The 16,080-nt window shown below is 29.1% G+C and overlaps 1 protein-coding gene across 2 annotated transcripts in view; it reads left to right on the forward strand.

Moving 5' to 3' along the window:
• The window catches only part of LOC130443823 (cAMP-dependent protein kinase type II regulatory subunit), a 47,686-nt gene that overhangs the window by 23,863 nt on the left and 7,743 nt on the right, over positions 1–16,080 (forward strand). For both annotated transcript variants that reach the window (XM_056778684.1, XM_056778685.1), the window contains exons 2-4: positions 3,984–4,266; positions 11,216–11,518; positions 13,252–13,472. In XM_056778684.1, coding sequence (XP_056634662.1) covers positions 3,984–4,266; positions 11,216–11,518; positions 13,252–13,472 — 807 coding nt within the window. The remainder of the gene's footprint in view (positions 1–3,983; positions 4,267–11,215; positions 11,519–13,251; positions 13,473–16,080) is intronic.

Raw genomic sequence — 16,080 nt, forward strand, 5'->3', positions numbered from 1 at the left:
TAATATACTATCTGCTTTATGAATTAATTCAATTAAATATTTGGCATATTTGTATAAGGGTTAGGATAAGTGTTCACAGTTTAATGTTTTATCTGTTTATTAATTATTCATAATAATTGTTTATTCATTCTTTAAAATAAAACTCAAATACGCAATTAAGTATTTTTATATTTACCAATATTCATTAAAATAGAAATAACTAGTGAAAAATAACAAATCTATTTTTGATTAGCTTTTGTAATAAAAATTTCAATATTGAAATTTTAAAGATATTCGACTCTTTGGTAAAGTTAATATTGATTTCTATTGATTTTTTTGGACACAGATATGTAAAATTTTTTATCAAGAATAACTTCTATACCTAAATTTATAATAACTTTGATGTAATGATAAAGTTGGTGTATTTTAATAAATGATGAATATAGAAATATTTTTGGCGCTTTGCCCCAACTTTGGCCTTTATTGTAGTACCTAATATATACATACAAAAACCTTTCCAATACATAATATTTTGATGAAGATCAATGTTGTTCCTAACAAAAAATACATTATGTATCAAAAAAGATCTAAAATCAAGAACAGTTACATAAAAAAGACTAAGAAAAAATTGAACAATCATTTTTTATTCCTCATTAATGAACCAACAAACTTATATCAAACTATATTTTTTTTGTATATTATGTTTCAACTAATTCAAAAAACATTTCTAGTAATATTTATGCATGAAACAACATTTACTTTTGTATAACTTGTATTATAGCTATTTGATGAAAAATGTAGTTTATAAATCAAATGGACCTTTTAGATCTAATAACGTGAAATAAAAAATGAGCCGCACATTAAAATGCCTGTCAGTAACAAGATGAAACAGCTTTCTCTTCTGTTCAAGGCATTAATCTAGAAACATACTTTAGTATAACTATTAGGAACATTATACCTCTCCGTAATCATTTAGTGCAATTTGAAATATAAAATAGTCCAAAAATATTTCATATAACTTATTTTGAATACTTAATATATAGAATAATGTTTGATCCATACTAATAAAGCGTCTATTTCCCGATTTATATTAGTAGGTACTGACATCTTCGGATTGAGGTCAGAAACTTTTCAGATACTTCTCGTATTCACTAAAATTAACTTAGTACGACATATTTCAAAATAAAATAAAAAACTTATCTTGGATAAGGGTTATATGAAAATGGATCTTCTATATTAATAAATATTTAAAAATTAGAAATCGAATGATTGGTATTGAGGATAAACTTCTGCCACATTCTCAAACCAAATAAAATTATCTTTTAGAGTAATACTTTGTTACCTTATAGTTTTTGACCTTGAGCAAACGAATTTCTGAAAAATGATTTCCTAATATTAGGACTGGATATGTTAGATGCACATGCAATTAACTAAAAAATTATTTGATATTCTTAGTACACAAAGGTACTTTTCTCTAGCAAAATTCATTGATGCATGATGCAATTTTAGTAGTTGTAGGCTATGCCGAGCTTTTTATGAATAATACATGCATGCAAACCAGAAAATTAATAGATAACTTTAATTTTCCGAAAGCAATTTAATTGATCAACTTTAAAGTAAATAATAAACTATCCAGTGTTCCACAAAATTGTATTTTTATGAGCATTATTAAAAACATTTCAATTGAATATAAATTTTATTGATTTTTGTTTTAACTACTATTTGCTATAATTGGATCAACGAATTCAAATCTAACCAACTTTCTATAATTTATATTTTATAGTTAACTTAATAAAACCAGTACAGTTCCCCCTACATATACAAGTTTTCAAATATATGCAAAATAAGACAAAACATAATCCCTATTTTATTATTATTATACGCTGAACAAGGATTAAATAAAAAATCTCTAAAAATACGGATGTAGATTAACCCTAAAATAATATTCAGTTCATTCTCAGGTTAAGAAAACTCATAAATAAATATTATTTCTAAAATTGTGTATATTTTATATATAATTTGGTGAAAATGAAGGATGGGAAGTCTTGAAGTAAAATATCCAGCAAAAAGTAATAGTTAAAGAAAATATCTGTTTTATTGAAGTGAAGAAAACCAGCGGAAATAATCTAATTGATAAATAGAATGGTTAGGTACGAGAGGATGGATATAATATTCTTGTACGTATTGTACTAATATTACAGCAATATACAAATGCATAGTTTGACTTGCGTTTCGATACTCAAGTCACCATCTTCAGAGACCAGTTTACCATCAGTCTCTATAGATATAAATTTGGTTATTGAAACACTAGCCAGGCGGTATAATTACGAGTATTTGTGGTGTGGTAGTAAACACTATCACAAATAATTCCAGAAAATATTAGTAAGGGATTTATTAATGATCATACGGTGCGGTCTCCTGTCAACCAATCAATTTTGTGGAGAATCTAATAAATAATGTGTTTGTTGATAAATCGCCTTGTTTTAAGTGGTTTCATAGAAATTTGGTGTTAGAAAACGACTTATTTCGGTCTTTATGAAAATATGTCTTGAGAACAACAATTTGCATAATTATATGAATAAATCAGCAACATCGAAATAAAAATCTGCCTTAACTACAATAATTTTTCCTTAGTTGTCAAAAATAAATACATAGCAGCCAACAATTAAATTATTCATACCTAGTTGTATTGAAATGAACAAAATAGAATTATGAATTTTACTCAAATTGTTTAGGTCTTTTTTATAAATAACGGCTTTCTCCTTCCTAAATATGTAAATAAATTCCCAAAAATTCTCTTTTTCTTGTATTTCATTGCGTTTGAAGCGTTTTTGATTATAATAATTGAATGTATGTTTTTATTTTAATATTTCATGGTTTTTGTTAATGCAGTCGTAATTTTTTATCGTATTGAAGACTTTTTTATAATTTAAAAAGACATAAACAATTCGAGTAAAATTCGTTCTTTATATTTTATACATTTCAATGCTATTATAATTAATTTCTTTGTTGACTGCTACTTATTTTTGAGACATGATAACTAAGGTGAGTGTGAAAAGAAATGGTTTCAAAGCAAGTTCATCAACCACAGAATTTTCTAATGATTGTACCTAAATTTTGATACTTTTGAGGAAATTTACCAATAGGTCTAAAGTATGAAGGTTATCTATGCTTGAAACGTGAGTGAGGTTTAAAGGTAGAGAATAATTTTGTTTAACAAGTGACAGTGATAAATTTTTGTTTTGTGAATGTAATTGCTGTGTTCAAAGAAAATGTTATTAGGATCAGCTTAAGAATTATCATCGCAGGCACAGACTGATGATTGTTGGTGTATGTATGGATTTGGGGTCTCGTATATACTGCGACCCAAAGGTTCTATTGTGTCCCCCTTTCTTACTGCGATAGTGGAGAACCCTGTGTTTACAGCCGATCCATTAATCCCACTCACACTTTTAAAAAGTCTAGAATGTGAAATGGTTTTAATTGTCAGAAATCTTTGTCTATTTTATACGCTCCCAGGTGTAGTACTTTGGAGTTCCTTAGTGTTTCATACTTCGAGAGAATTTGAATAAAGGTTTCGTCCTGTGTGCAACAAAACCTGCATGCCGCATTATCTGCTAGATCTAGCATCTTCAGAGGTTTTTTGAGGCGATAGTGCACCGATAGAACTCCTGTTAGTATTCGTAGATTGTTCTTACTTAGGTTGATACATTCTGCAAATCTACTCTGGTTATAGTTTCCCAGAAGAGTCTTTGCCTGTCTCAGCCCTTGTAGGTTGTCCCAATAATTGGTTTTGTTCCTATCTACATTATTTTCCAGTGCTTTTTCAAGTAGTGCATTTCAAGATTTATGTAAAATTTTGAAAAATGTCATCAGAAACAAGATGAAGACTAAAAGTACAACCGCTGTGGAGAAAGCGTCAACCTTTGAAAAGTCAATCTTCCGTCAAACCGCCCTCAAATATGGTTTTCGTCATCATCTAATATGTTTTCTATTTTTTACAGAACCTTCAATTAGATTTTCTGGCCGACGCAAATCAGTATTCGCAGAAACTTACAATCCAGAAGAGGATGATGAAGACGACGACGGCGCAAAGTTGGTTCATCCGAAATCCGATGAGCAGCGTCAAAGATTGGCTACAGCAGTCAAGAATATTTTACTTTTCAGATCCTTGGATAAAGACCAGATGAATGATGTATTGGACGCCATGTTTGAGCGAATCGTAGAAAAGGACGAGTTGGTTATAAAGCAAGGAGATGATGGTGACAATTTCTACGTTATTCAAAGGTAAGTGAAAATATTTTTGATAATTTATTAAAAACAGAAATGGTAAATTATAAATATTCAACAAGAATACAGGAAATTTTTCAAAATTGTTTTTAACTTCAACGATATGTAGAACTTGTACTTTGAACCTGTACTGTACAAAGTCAGATTTTTTAGTTTCATGATAGATAAGGAGACCAGATTTTTAGATTGGAATTTCTGGAACCGTTGGTGATATTCATACTCTACCATTACACCAACACTCACAATTACACTGTCTGTCGCGCGTTTCGATAACCAAGTTATCGCCTTCAAAGACTGAACTGTTTACCTTCAGTGTAATTGTGTGGTAGTGTAAATAACGTGTTCAATATATCAATAAATATCTATAAAAAGAAATAGATTGAAAGGACACGGAATATCAAGAGAAAACTCTAAAAAAGGTAACAAAGATGAAATATATTTTTAAATATATGAGAACTAAGACAAAAATTTTTGGTATATAACACTGTACATTTTTCTCTATACGGGGTGTTTCGGGACTTGATGCAAAAAATTCTGGAGTGAGTAGATTACGTGTGTTATGCTGTGACATAAAAATAATTCTCCTACGACCGCTCGTTTCTGAGTAGATATTTAAAGATATATAAATATGTTCATGTTGTAAGTTGGGCACCTTGCACTTCCGGAGTCTACGTAGGATATTTCTTTGAACTAGGAAGAGCATTCCAAGATTCTGCCTTATAGCATCACAATGGAAGTTTATTCTATCGATCATTTCGTTCCTTGTGTTTACCGGTGTTGCATATACTAATCCACCTATTAGGATAAATGTTATTTTTTATATTTTAATTATTAATCTTTTTCAAGTTTTTCCTTATGCCAGTAATATGATTTTTGATAGTATGTAGTACAAATGTTTATTTATTTTTTCATTAGCTTTCAAAGAAATGTTTAATTGTGTTTTAATAGCTCCTGCAAGTATTTTCAATAAATAATTACAATTTATGATAATTTTCTTCAGAATATCTCTTTATGGCAAACAGTTTCCTCCACTGCACCTTGCAGTATATTTTACAATAGTAGTTTAAAAAAAATGTTGGATGGAAGTTTTTTAAAATGATTGATGCTATCTTTTTTTTATAACGCATAGGTTTTTAATTATATTAAAAAGAAATCATTTTTAATATTACAATATATTATAATATTACAATATAAAATAATACTGTACAAAATAAAATAGCATAATACAAGCATAACGTTAATTAATGACAATAATGTTAATAATAACAATAACAATTCTTACGATGTAGCGTAACTAAATATTTAGCAAAAACCATATTGAATAAAGTTTGGAGCGCTATAATTAAAAACCTGTGTGTTATACAAAAAAAAGTTTCAAATAAAAAACATAGCAAATATAATGATCTCCACAATTTTTGTCCTACGATACGCGGTTCTCGAGATATTTAATAAAACGTGTTTTTCAAGATGGCGGCTAAAGTGAAGCCCCCCCACATGACGGCTACTTGGACTTACATTCAGGGGACACCCCTGGACTTTTTAAAAAAGAATACCTGTTCCCGTGCGTTTTTTACAAAAAAGCCGGCTCTTAGCCTATTATTAACATATTTTTTAAACTAGTACACGTTGAAAAAATTTCAACTATTCATAATCTATTAATTTACAAAATCAACTGTTGAAACAACATAATTCTGCATTTCATAGTTCGAAAGTTAGGTTAGGTTAGGTGTTAGAAATTGAAGTAATTAAAACATTGTTGAAAAAAGTATCAGTTTTTTCTATTATTAATTGAAAGTGTAATTTGGTAATTTTCAAATGTAACTATATTGACAGAATAGAAAATAATAACGATTTTTGCGTTAAGAGCTTTTATGGTGATACTAAAAGAGCTTATAATAAAGTAGCTCACTTATTTGGTATCCAAATGGAGAATGTACCGAAGACGTAACTAATGATGAAAAGTCCTTCGATGTTAAGCAGAATTTTGTAGAAAATCCTTGTACATCCACTCGTAGAATGGCAGTAGCATTACAATATGTTACTGTAGGATTCGTCTGTACGGTTATTGATAATTTTTTTTTCTTGTAAAGTAACACTAACATAGAATTATCTAATAATGAATGGAATTTTGTGAACCCAGAAAAACTAAAAATATAATTATATTTTTCTGTGAAATTAACTGAATTATAAAGTTACTTAATGAAGACACTGTGTAGAGTATCATTACTAATTTATAAAAAGTTTATGTAATCATTACATACTAGAAAGGAATTTTTTAACGTGTGCAATTTCTCGACTAGAATAAACCTTTTTAATTTATAACTCAATAACTGTTATCTGTTTGAACAATGACGAAAGTTTAATCGTAACCTTACTTGTTCATTTCCAGCTGTCCCCGTACTTAAAATTATCACATTAATTAGTTTTTATTTTTGTTTCGCTTACAATTGTTATAAAAATTATTAAAAAAAAGTAAGGTATATAAAGCAAAATTTCTAAATGGAATTTCTGGATACTTTTGGTAATATTAGTACACTCAGACACTAGACACTTTTACTACCACTAGACAAATGCTGATAACACTTGACACGTGTCAAATATTTATAATTCAGTTAATTTCACAGAAAAATATAATGATATTTTTAGTTTTTCTGGGTTCACCAAATTCCATTCATTATTAGATAATTCTATATTAGTGTTACTTTACAAGGAAAAAAATTATCAGTAACCTTACAGACAAATCCTACAGTAACATATTGTAATACTACTGTCATTCTACGAGTGAATGTACAAGGATTTTCTACAAAATTCTGCATAACTTCGAAGGACTTTTCATCATTAGTTAATTCTTCGTTACGTCCTCCATTTGCATACCAAATAAGTGAGCTACCTTATCATGAGTCGTTATTATTTTCTATTCTGTCAATATAGTGACATTTGAAAATTACCAAATTACACTTTCAATTAATAACAGAAAAAAAACTGATACTTTTTTCAAAAATGTTATAATTACTTCAATTTCGAACACCTAACCTAACCTAACCAAGTTGTTTTCCTCAAAAACCGAAGGTAAACTGTTTATCATTGGTCTCTGAAGACTGTTTTCAAAATGAACGCCAGACAATGATTGTTGGTGTAGTGACAGTAAACAGTGTATTCATAAAAAATTTTTGTCAGCATCTTAAACAATAATATTTCAGTTAACCAAAAACAGGTCCATGAAGATCTTAGCATATTTTAGTTTTATTGAGGTCATTTTCAATAAAAGTGAGAACTTGATTAATATGGTTTTTGCTGTATGTCTTTTATTTAAATGGAGCAAGCTAAAAAACTATTAACATCCACTTTCTATAGTACGAAAATTTTAAATTACATTTATCTCTGTGCCAAATGATAATGATCAAACAGAAATTGTTACAAATAAAACAAGTATTCAGGTGATTGGGCATTTAGGTGTTTAACTAGCTAATTCTGTATACGTTTAGTTTAGTTTATCGAAAATTTTTGCTTGAATATTCATTAGTAATTTCCATTAATATCACTATCTTCTTAGAATCTTTTCCTTGATTTATATACAGGGTGTTCCAAAAAAATGTGATCCAAATATTTGGGATTTGGTTAGTAAAAAAATTCGTAACGCCATCCGTATTTAAGATAAAGGGCGTTGAGGAAAAAAACGTTTTTTACAATTTTGCCGCAACTACTGGCAACATTGTATTGAAATTTTATTATATATTAAATTAATTATTATTATTATTATTAATTAGTAAGCATTATGTGAATTGAAAATTTTATTGACGCGCAAATGAGACCATATCGATAAATCGGACTGAGGGCTTTCTTTTCTTGTTGTTCAAAATTAAATAAGTATGGGCACTAAATTATTGGAGGCCTTAGTATGAAACAAACAACAATTTGATGATCATGTATTGCGGTTCTGGAATTCAAACTATTGTTTGTTTCATACTAAGGCCCCCAATAGCTGAGTACCCATAATTATTTAACTTTGAATTTTACACGGCAATAACATTTTCTCTGAGTTTCCCATGGAAAACTGTCATTCATTGATAGTTTTGACGTTGAGTCAACAATAATTACTTTTCTGAAACTTTGTTACTTGTTAAATTAGATATTGTTAGTCAAAATGTATTCAAATTTTGAATACACCGACATGTTATTGACCTTAGGCAAGTGTTCAGGAAACTTTAGTGCAGCTTTATGCAGAAAAGTTTTCTCGAAAAAACTTACTAAGTAAAAATACATTTAGACCCATTGACAGAGGTTGTCGAGAAACTGGTAGTGTGAGACTTAAGAAAATAAATTCTAGTAGGCCAAGAGCAACAAGAACCATTAATAAACAAAATATGATTTTAAATTTAATTGATCAACATTCAATAGTTAGCGTAAGGAATGTGGCAAGACAAACAAATATGTCTTCTTCTAGTACTTGGAGGATACTTAAAGAGCAACAGCTACATCCTTATCATTACAGACAAGTCCAAGAGCTCTTGCCAGGAGATCTATCGGTTAGAGTGGATTTTTGTCAAACATTACTAGAAAGGAGAGCCCTCAATCAAAATTTCTTTAAAAGTATTCTTTTTATGGATGAGGCCACTTTTACGCGACAAGGTATGCACACTACTGGTGTGATGAGAATCTACATGTCAAAAGGGTATCACATTACCAACATTCATTTAAAGTTAATGTTTGGGTAGCAACTTCAGGTGACGAATTAATAGGTGATCACATTCTACCTGGAAATTTAATTGGTGATACGTACCTGGATTTTTTAAGCAATCACTTATTCGAGATATTAGAAGATTTAACGCTAAATGAGCAAAAATTCCTATTTTTTATACACGACGGAGCACCGCCGCACATTGATAGAAAGTGTTGTTGTTGGTTAAGTAACCATTTTCCGAATCGATGGATTGGTAGGGTTGCAGAAGCTCCCATGCATTGGCCTCCTCTGACATGCGATTTTAATCCCTTGGATTACACAGTTTGGTCGTACCTTAAAGAAAAAGTTTATGCTACAGAGGTAAATTCAACTCAAGAACAGATTTCAACGTCACTTTAATGACCTCATAACTGACTCCCAATCATTTACAAGATTAATGGATTCTTTAGAAAAAAGGATATACTATTGTATGCGTGAAAGGGGAGGACATTTTGAACACCTACTCAAATTGAATTATCTTTTATGTAATAAGCTAAATGTTCATCTTGTGATTTTTTGCTCAATAAATACATTTATCATTACTTCATACCGGCATAGGTTATTACTTCATAATATTCAAATCAAAATATTCCGAAAACGCTACATAGCATTGATTTTTATCAACAGTACCTTTTTAGTGTGAAAATACATGATGTTTAAGTTTATTAGAAATTTTGCTAAATAAATCTAATATTGAAAAAGTTTGTTCAATACCCCTTGATACGAACCGTGTAACTATTTATCTATGCGGGTCAAACAAATTCGTTGGATGTATCAACTTCCAAAACATATTTGTATAAAATTTCAATCCAATGTTGTTGCGGCAAAATCGTAGAAAATGTGTAGTTGTTTTTTCCTCGACGCCCTTTATCTTGAATACGGATTGCGTTACGAAAGCAAATCCCAAATATTTTTCAGTTTTCTATGTATTCTAGAGACGGGATCACATTTTTTTGAAACACCTTGTATCAAATTCTTTTATGTTCTAAATTCTGCGGTTCTATATTGATAGCTAAACTGTACCTAACATTGTACTATATCATTAAACAATAAAAATAAGACCTATGAATTCTACCTTATCACCTAAATTGATTTTAAAAAACGATATAAGTCAAGCTGTAAAATAATCAAGTATATAACAATGTATAAATCAAGTGACACGAGGTACATTTTTCGTTTTCATTTTTCAGCTCAAAAAGTCAGTTTTAATAGTAAATTTCTGGAAAAAAAAATAAAAGAAATTTTCATATCTTTACTCTCAGTCTGTCCTTTTGACTGGCAAATTAAAGTCATAATTTTTGAATGTAAATCTGCCGAAAGTTGTACTATCGGCTCTTATAAATTTCATGGTAATAAACATGTTTTGGTAGGGCTTTGTTGTTCCTACTGTTTTATTTCAAATAATTGATACACGCACTTATTATCATTACAAAACATTCGTTAATCATATTTTCATAATTATTTGTCTATAAAACTTTCTAAGAAACATTACATTTTTATACGATACAAATATTAAATTTAACATAATAATATTGGTAGTGTAAAAGTTACATTTGTTAAATAGCGTCAATTTTCTAATCGCTTGTCACTTTGTAGAATTATGCTATAAGAAACTGAAGTACGATTTTCTGTTTATCAACCCAAATAAATTATACCACAGCCAAGAAAAAATGAGAAAGGTTTGTTCTAAGATTACTAGAAGTATCCATGAAAATTAAGTTTATTTGTACAATGACATCATGCAGGTACATTCCTTCCCTCATTTTTTAAGTTGTATATATTGCATCCGTTTAATATGTGCCCATATAACTATAGTCGTTTCTCAATTAATGGATATCATCAAATCGTGGTTTTCTTCCATTTTCATAATGTCTGTACCTTCTACTACCCGATTCATAGCTTTTCTCGGGCATTGTCAATTCTCGATTACATCCACCGTATGTTATTTAGTGCTATATTCAGCTGTTCTTATTGGTATTGGTCATTGTTACTGAATCTAATTATTTTACCCTAATTTGAAGGCCCCGTTTAGTTTTCACTTTCTACTTCATTCATTCATTCCATCTGTAAAGTGGTCCGAATTCATTTTTAACGTTTTTAGTTAATTGCAACGTTTGTACATTTGGGATCTCATCTTGTGAGTTAACGAATGTGTGCTTAAAACACGTGTCAAATTACTTTCAACCTATGAAATAATAAGAAGGTAAAAATGTTTTTATGTTTTAGTGGAACTTACCATGTGTTCGTTTCTCCTGATCCGTCAAAAGAACCTAATCACATCCACACTTACGAAGACAGCGGCAGCTTTGGCGAGTTAGCTTTATTGTATAATATGCCTCGTGCTGCTACTGTAAAAGCTGTGACTCCAGGATCACTCTGGGCTATGGATAGACAGACCTTTAGGCGTATCATTTTGAAATCTGCTTTCAAGAAGAGGCAGATGTACGAAACTTTAATAGAAAGCGTTCCAATGCTAAAGGCTCTACAACCGTACGAACGTATGAATCTAGCTGATGCTCTTGTACCAAGGTAAATATTTTTTGTACCACTTAAAAATCAACTTTCACATTTTGTGATAAAGTAATAGTTTTTCAATAACAAAATTCTTCACCCTTTTGGTGTCCTACTATCAGAAGCGCATGGATTGAAGCTATCTCACGCTATCTTAAACATTACTGTTTTTTTTTTCGAATACATTGCATGCAGGAAAACAGCCTTGAATTAACAGAGATCCTTGTATACATATAAAATATATTGACACATTTTTCATGTGTTAGTTATTTGCAAAATATCTATAAGTTTTACAATACCCTTTATATTATTATATATGATGGATCTAGGAGTATTTTGTTGTTGTTTTTGTATTACATGACATATATAGATATCCAATAATTCACATTTTCGAAAAACTATTTTTTATAAATAAAAATAATAGAAAATTTGGCACACCTGTTATGCATATCTGATCTTAACCAATACTGTGGTCAGAAATTGGAAGTTGATTTTATCGAGATATTCAAAATGTTCGTGATAATTTTTTTTGATTATTTTTTATAAGTTTAATTTCATCAGTTTATTAAGAAACATACATCGGATACTAATGTTTTTCTATATTAATAATGGTTTTAGTTTCCTCCGTATTCGTTAATAATGATTGTCTATTACGTTTACGATAAATCATTAATTATAATAAAAAAATCTCCAACGCTATTTATATTCGAATTTAAAACGTCCTCGTCCATATATATTTGGCCGTATCACGTAAGTATCTAATGTTCATTTTTTAGTTTTCTAATTAAACTCATCGCTTTTATTTGTTCGTAAAATTTAATAATGTGCAAACAATGTACAATATTTTTACTTGTCAGGTACGCCCTTCAGTTTTTTTTGTTAGCTTCGTTTGATGATAATTCATTTGGATTGAAGTATTAAACAAGTATTGTCTTTTTTTAACTTTCCTACTGACACATCGAGTTTAATTAAAACTGATAGAAGCAGGTCTCACGAATCATTTTGAATCATTTTATTAACCTTGCGCTATTTTAAATTTGAGATATCTCATTTCAACCTTTTTAATATATATGTACGAGTACATATAAATTTTCACGTTCATCATGAAACTCTAGGAAATACATCACCTGATAAGAGAAAGTACAGTAAATGCATAGATATGCAATGCAGACATAATGATATAATTGTACTTATCGCTTAGAAGAAAATCAAGAATGTAGTTAGAGAACAAAATAATTATGTATAAGGTAGCAATCATTCCAATATGAACTTATGGTTTCAAACTATGGAATTGTGCCAATAAGTTCAGCAAATATCAAGCAGCACCACAAAAATCCTGAGAGCGTCAACAGTTACAGTATGAAAGGTATCAACTAAATACTACATCAGGTACTTCAAATCACAATAGTCGATGAGAATAGAAAGAAAAATAAAGCCAAAAATATCATGAGAGGTTAAAAAATCATAACAACGATCTAGTGCAAGCCCCTGTTACAAGATACAAAACTAAAAAGAAGATGGTAGCGAACCTGCAGTAAGGTTAAGAACAACTATTCTTAGTGAAGAAATACCCCGCAGGATTATTTCAGAGAACTAAAATAAATTCTTTCATACATAAATATTGATTGTTATATCTGGTAGCTAATAATTCTTAACATATTAGATTTATTTTGATAAAAAATAATGTATTGGTAAATGATCTTGATAAATTTTTCCTATAATTTAATGATTTAATTTAATTTGTATTACAGAGTGTTCAACAAGGGGGATAGAATAATAAAACAGGGAGATCCAGCGGACGGCATGTATTTCGTAGAACAAGGTGAAGTTGTTATAAGCGTTTTAGATGATAGTGGTAAAGAAGTAGAGATTAATCGTATTAGCAAAGGTGGTTACTTTGGAGAATTGGCATTGGTGACACATCGTCCTAGAGCCGCCTCTGCTTATTGCGATGGCGAAGTTAGATGTGCATGTAAGTGCCGAATAATAATCTTTTATTATTTTTATTCGTATTAATGAACAATATTATTGACAAACTGCTTCTAGTTTTGTGTCCTGAGTTTCATTCATAGACGTCATAAGTTTTTAATTCAAAATTTCTTGAGAACTTTTTCCTTCCTTATACTCATTCTCTAAAACTCTCGGTAGAGCACTAAAATAGATTGCATGTGTAGAAACACAAAAACCTTTTAAACAGTTTCCGCATACTATATATTCATTATTAATAGGGTACTTGAATTTTTTTAAAAATATTCATTTTTTTGTTTAGTTTATAAGTTCTTGATGTGAAATAATATCAGGAAGTAAAATATTTAATTAAAAGTGAAAAATAATATCTAAATATTTAATTGAAAATCGCAAAATTTCAAATTTTTAACTTCATAGGAAAACGATTCTCATTGGTTTTCAGTTGAGACGTCATAGGTTTAATAAAAACATTGAACAGTTGTCTGCTTGAAGGTCACGAGGTTATCGTTGTCGGCCACGAATCGTGTGTTATAGTAGTTTTAATTTATTAGTTACGTATAAATAAAACATTTTTCTATATTTTTATAGGTTAAGCTCCCACATTATTACATAATCGCGTTAAAAATTAAAAGCATAATAAACCATTTTTGTTACGGTATATATTTCTTGGCATCATAAAAAAACTTTATCAAGTGTTTTAGTCGTGGTACTTTTACATCCTGGCACAAAACACGATTTAAATACCATTTTTCAGATGAATCAAAGTTTAATAATAACGATTATTTTAGAATAACCCAGAGAATTACAGTTGTGTGTACTTTGTATCATGTGTTCAGTGTGTATTTTATTCTTATGACGTCACTCAATATGGTGGCATTACTGAAATGTTTAAACTACCTACAAAATTTTTGAACCTTCAACATTTTTCTCTATAAATATTGATCAAAGAATTATAATAAAAATTGTGTATAAACTATCTGAAACTATTTTTTCTCAAACCAAGTACTCTATCATCGTTATAAAAAATTTGATCAACAAAAAAAATAAAATCTTGTCAATAGTTTAGTTGGATTAATTAACGAATCCAAAATGTTTGCCCAAATTGTAGATTTCTGCCTTATGTGGAATAATTGTTAAAAAGTTTGAGTGGTAAATTAAATAGAAATAATATTATAGTTTTTGTGTATGCCATGGAACATTATACAATAATATTTTCAACATAATAAAATTAAAAATGAATATTACATTTCTCAGGAAAAAACCTTATATTCACAATATATACCCAATAAATTTATACTACCTTACATTTTACTTCATAATGAAATTATGGTGAACTTTATTTATTTATTAGGTTTTTTGAACATATCTAAAATTTTATGATTTTGTTAGGAAAGCTAGGGGACTAGTTTTATTGGAAGTGTCTTAAATTGGTTCATCTTTGTTATATTATCATTTACTCATCAAAGTAACGAAAGAAGTTGATTTAATCCTACATAAATATCTAGAAAAATTACAAATCTAGTCGCGAAAATATCTTACATTATATCAGAATGATTGACAAAGCCTTGCAGATATTTTAATTTTTTTTTAAAAAACATTTTAGAACAAAAAATCCAACACAAGTAGCAAAGAATCAATAAATATCATTTGCTTTGAGGTAAAAGTCATTAAGTGTAATTTTTTCCAAATTCCAGAAAAAGTTATTGTGTGCTGATATTATCGTTTCCCATAAGTATATAAAGTCACCAAGTGAATATAACTGCTATAAATCCACGTCAGAGAATGAGAGAATTGACTATTTAACTATCTGAGAAATTTCATCATAGTCACTTGATGAGTTTTACCATTACATGATTTTTGTAGGTTAGAACAATTGATGAATTTAATCTTAGTGGTTTTCTTCAAAGAAAACATTGTTTATAATGCATAGTAATTAATTAATAATGCTCAATCGTGGTAAAAAAACTAGTTGCTTTGTGTAAGTCTAATGAAATCCATCAAATGTTTCAAATTTTTAAAAGCTGAGCAGGTACAGTTACAAAGACGATTATAAAGCCTTAGAAATTAATAGCTCATCAAATCGTGGAAGATCACGAATTATGACAGTTATTTCTCAGCCTTCATCCGTGCCTATAGTGACCAATTAAAATTGGTTAAAGCAAAGAAAAAAGACTTGATCCCACTTTGTGACAGAGGAATCATTCCAGAGGTAGTCCAGCAGTGGTATAGAAATATACCTTCTCTGGAAACTTAAGATGAAAGCTTTGTATAGATGATATCAGCGATGAAGAATTGACTCTTGATTAATTTAGACTGTAAAATTTTTATAAGATTTTTCTGTATGTAATATGTTGTATTTTGTAATTGTTTATAAAATATTTTTGAAATATTTCTCTTTCAATAAAAGGAATATAAAAAAATAATATTTTATTTCACTTATACCTAACATAATTATTGGGAAGTAGGACGCATTAAGTACGAAAATTAAAGTTTTGTCTACTATGTGTCAAGTATTAATTTCAAAAAATATAATTTAAAATTAGTTTAAAAAAAGGAATCGATTGGAAATTTTGATGATTTATCATTTCTATTTTTTAATGAGTATAATCCCG

This window comes from Diorhabda sublineata, chromosome 5 (genome assembly GCF_026230105.1).
Source record: "Diorhabda sublineata isolate icDioSubl1.1 chromosome 5, icDioSubl1.1, whole genome shotgun sequence".
NCBI classification, from domain to species: domain Eukaryota; kingdom Metazoa; phylum Arthropoda; class Insecta; order Coleoptera; family Chrysomelidae; genus Diorhabda; species Diorhabda sublineata.